Source organism: Octopus bimaculoides, chromosome 24 (genome assembly GCF_001194135.2).
Source record: "Octopus bimaculoides isolate UCB-OBI-ISO-001 chromosome 24, ASM119413v2, whole genome shotgun sequence".
Taxonomy (NCBI): Eukaryota; Metazoa; Mollusca; class Cephalopoda; order Octopoda; family Octopodidae; genus Octopus; species Octopus bimaculoides.
Genome location: NC_069004.1, coordinates 15,071,446 through 15,075,386, shown reverse-complemented (window position 1 = coordinate 15,075,386; position 3,941 = coordinate 15,071,446). Strand labels below are relative to the sequence as shown.

General features: G+C 37.9%; 1 protein-coding gene across 1 annotated transcript in view; it reads left to right on the top strand.

Moving 5' to 3' along the window:
- Positions 1-369: 369 nt before the first annotated feature.
- Positions 370-3,941, top strand: part of LOC106882399 (mucin-17-like) — a 49,822-nt gene continuing 46,250 nt past the window's right edge. Inside the window, exon 1 of the mRNA XM_052976521.1 lies at positions 370-1,963. Coding sequence (XP_052832481.1) covers positions 1,840-1,963 — 124 coding nt within the window. The 5' untranslated portion in view covers positions 370-1,839. The remainder of the gene's footprint in view (positions 1,964-3,941) is intronic.

Genomic DNA, 3,941 nt, shown 5'->3' with positions numbered 1-3,941 from the left:
ACCACCCTCCTCCACCACCACCTTATCTATTATTCCTTTTACATATCTTTTCAATATTAAGACAAAAAGAAAGAAAAATAGCGCGTCACTGCCCTCCCCCCTTTCCTTCCAGTCGTCCTACACCTCTGCGTATTGGTTAGACCACTGTCAGGTAAAACGCTGAAGGACGACAGAGGTGGTGGGAGGGTTACCTGTTGTCCACCTGACATTCCCACACCACACCTACACGCATACATTCATACATACTCATGCAGTGATAGATTAAGTAGGTGTAGGTAGGCATGCAAGGTAGCTCTACAGTCAAACACACCTACATATATATACACGTATACACACTCGCGCACACATTCCCACTCTCCCTCTTTCTTTCTTTCTCTCTCTCTCTCTCTCACGCACACCTATACACAGAGAGACGGACAGGTACAGATATATGTAGAAAATGTAAAAATAAAAAAAAAAAGACAAGAAAAAATAATATAACAAAACTAAACAAAATAAAAAGACCCGACCAACCCTGGCCCAGCATAACCGTTTAGGACAAACCTTTCACATTTTTTTTCATATCATATCATACATTCACCTGTCAGGACAGGCCACACAACTTCCTTACTTGCTGTTCAAGTCTGTATTATTAATGTATTTATTCGATAACACGCCAACAGTGTGTAGCAAGGGATTCAGATAAAACAGTCACTTCATCTTCACATCATCATCGTTATTGTAACGACATTTCTCCATTACTTACGCAAAATAATAACAGAAAGTGAAACAGTAAAAATAAATGCGAAGGAAACTTGAGATTGTCTGCGTCGGCAAATTAATGAATTGAGATATTTGACAAAGAAGAGATTAAGTTTGTTGGTGAACAAAAGAAGCGGGCTGACATTTCGGACTTGGCTCATAACTTAATATTGTAAATATGTTATAGACATACAGACAGATCAGCATCAAGGTAAAACTGAAAGTTTTGGATAATTTTATGAAATATATATGTATATATACTCAAACGGTTTTTTAAACAAGGACAGCATAACTTTTGCAGGCAAAGAAATAATTTATTAAAAACCTGTCTCAAGTATCTGAATAGCCCTGTTTTTAATTTTTCGTTCTATTTTTATCAAATATTGAATAAGTTAAAAATATATAGTCCACTGTAGCGGAATTTGAACCAAGAACCGTAAATTAAAAGGTCAAAAAGCAAGATATTTCGACGTTGTCATTCTACCAATTTTGCCAATCGACTAAGCTCTAATTTGCGTATATATTGAATCGGATCTACAGAGGGAAAACAGGTAAAAACTAATTACTAAAGAAAAAAAAAAGAAGAGAGGCAAGGAAGAGACAGAAGAAAGAAAAAAGAAGAAAAATAAGTAAAGGATGGCATTTATAAATTTTCCTTCCGAAATATATACCAACATATCATTAACAATGAGAAAGAAAAATGTCAAACTTCGATTTTAGGAAAACTAAAATATATCGAATTTGATTTAGCAAATTCTGAGATTATTTTGCATAAGTATTAGAATATTTAACTATTTATTGACAAAAACACACAACAACAGCAACAAAAACAGAAAGGAACACGCTCAACTTTTTGGTCAGGTTGTGATATAGGTCCCAGGCTGTGCTGAACATTACAAAGTTAACTCAAACTCCATCCTTTTATGAAATCACACAAGCACATATACATTACGCCTCATCCATACATACACGTATCTCCTACGTTTAAATAGCAACTTTTTGGAGGTTCGGACTGAAGCGAATTAACTACAGAAAAAGTATAATAAAAATCAAAGAACTTTTTCGAAATTAATATCAGGTGGATCTCGTTAATTAAGGATGGATTTCAATATGTACTACGCTCAGCTTCCAACGGATTATGGACAATATCTTCCTACTTACTTTCCCTCCACTGCTCTCATGCATTATGCTCTCTATTTCGTATTTACTATCGGAATAACAGGTAAGTTATATATTTCTTCTTTTAATCCACCTCTAAGCTTCTCGTTTATATATTACTGTTGTTAACACTATTATTGTCATTAGGGCTATGAGTTGGTAGAATCGTTAGTACGCGGGGGAAAAATGCTTAGCGGTATTTCATCCGTCTGCTGGAGAGGAGATGTCTGTCGGAGTGTACGTTCCAAAAGAGATGGAAGCATGTTGCACAAGTGTTGTGCGTGCAAGGAACCGTGTAAATAGTCAGAAAAAAAAAGGAAAGAAAAAAAAAAGGTGCCAGCGATAGATTGGGGCTTGTGGGGTCGGAGCGTGGCCTGATCATCGCTTCATTTGTGTTGTCTAACGTACTGTTAATATCATTCGATTTTTTATATTTTATATAATTTTTAAAGTCATATTTTATGTAAACCATTCGCATTACTGATCCCAATCAGTTGTTTTGTACCATTCTATGTTTAGCCCCCTGTGGGCAATAAAGAAATTGGTATTTTGTGTGTCTTTATGTACAGTGTTTAAATTCTGCCAAGATCGACTTTGCCTTTCATCCTTTCGAGTCAATGTAATCGACTTACTCCTTACCCGGAAATTGCTGGCCTTGTGCCAAAATCTGAAACCAACATTATTGTTGTTATTAGGGTGGCGAGCTGGCAGAGTCGTTAGCAGGCTGGACGAAATGCTTAGCGGTATTTCGCCCGTCGCTACGTTCTGAGTTCAAATTCCGCCGAAGTCGACTTCGCCTTCCATCCTTTCGGGATCGATAAATTAAGTACCAGTGAAATTCTGGGGTCGATGTAATTGATTAGTCCCCTCCCCCAAAACTTCAGGTCTTGTGCCTATAATAGAAAGGATCGTTAGCACGTCGGACAAAAAGCTTAACATTTCGTCCGAGGTCGACTTTGCCTTTCATTCTTTTGGGGGTGATAAAATAAATACCTGCCGAGTACCGGGGTTGATGAAATTGACTAGCTCCCTCCCACAACATTTCAGGCCTTGTGACTGTAGTTGACAGGTTATTAAGTCGGCGAGTTGGCGGAGTCGTTAGCAATTCGGACATAATGCTTAGCGGCATTTCGTTCATCTTAGAGTTCAAATTCCGCTGTGGTCGACTTTGCCTTGCATCCTTTTGGAGTCAATAAAATAAATACCAGATGAGCAATGGGATCGATGTAATGAACTAGCTCTCTACCGACAAATTATCTGGCTTTGTGCTTATAGTAGAAAAAATTATTGATGTTAATCAGAACAGTGAGGTCAACTTTGCCTTTTATCCTTTCGTGGGTGGGGATGTCAATAGAATAAGTACCAGTAGAGCACTGGTCCCGTAGAATTGCTGGCCTTATTTGCAGTCATGAGAGTATCGGATAAAATACTTTGTGCTATTCAGTTACGACACTTCACGTTCTGAGTTCAAATTCCTGCGAGGTCAATTTTGTCTTCTAACAATCCGAGATCGATAAAATTGTGAAATGTTAGCCTAGATGATTGTATATCTGATTGGAAAGGAAAACAAATTCAGTCGTCGACGTTGGTGGTGGAGGTGGTGGTGGGTGGCGGGAGTAAGAATATAAATGTTTGGAAAATTCTTTCAGAAACCTAATTCTTGTATCTTTTTATCTTGTATTTGTTTCACTCATTTGACTGTGGCCATGCTGGGGCACGGCCTTAAAAGTTTAGTCGAACAAAGCAAATCGACCCAGTTGTCTTTATTTTTTAAGCCTGGTACTTATTTTATCGGTCTCTCTTTTGCCGAACTCCTAAGTTACGCTGACATAAACAAATCAACACTGGTTGCCAAGCAGTGTTAGGGAGACAAATACAAACACAAACACACACATACAAACACATACACAATTATATACACAGATATGTGTGAGTGTGTATGCGTGTGTGAGTGAGTGTGTGTATGTATGTGTGTGTGTGTGTGTGTGTGTGTGTGTGTGTGTGTGTGTATTCATACAACAGGATTCTTTCAGTTTCCGCCT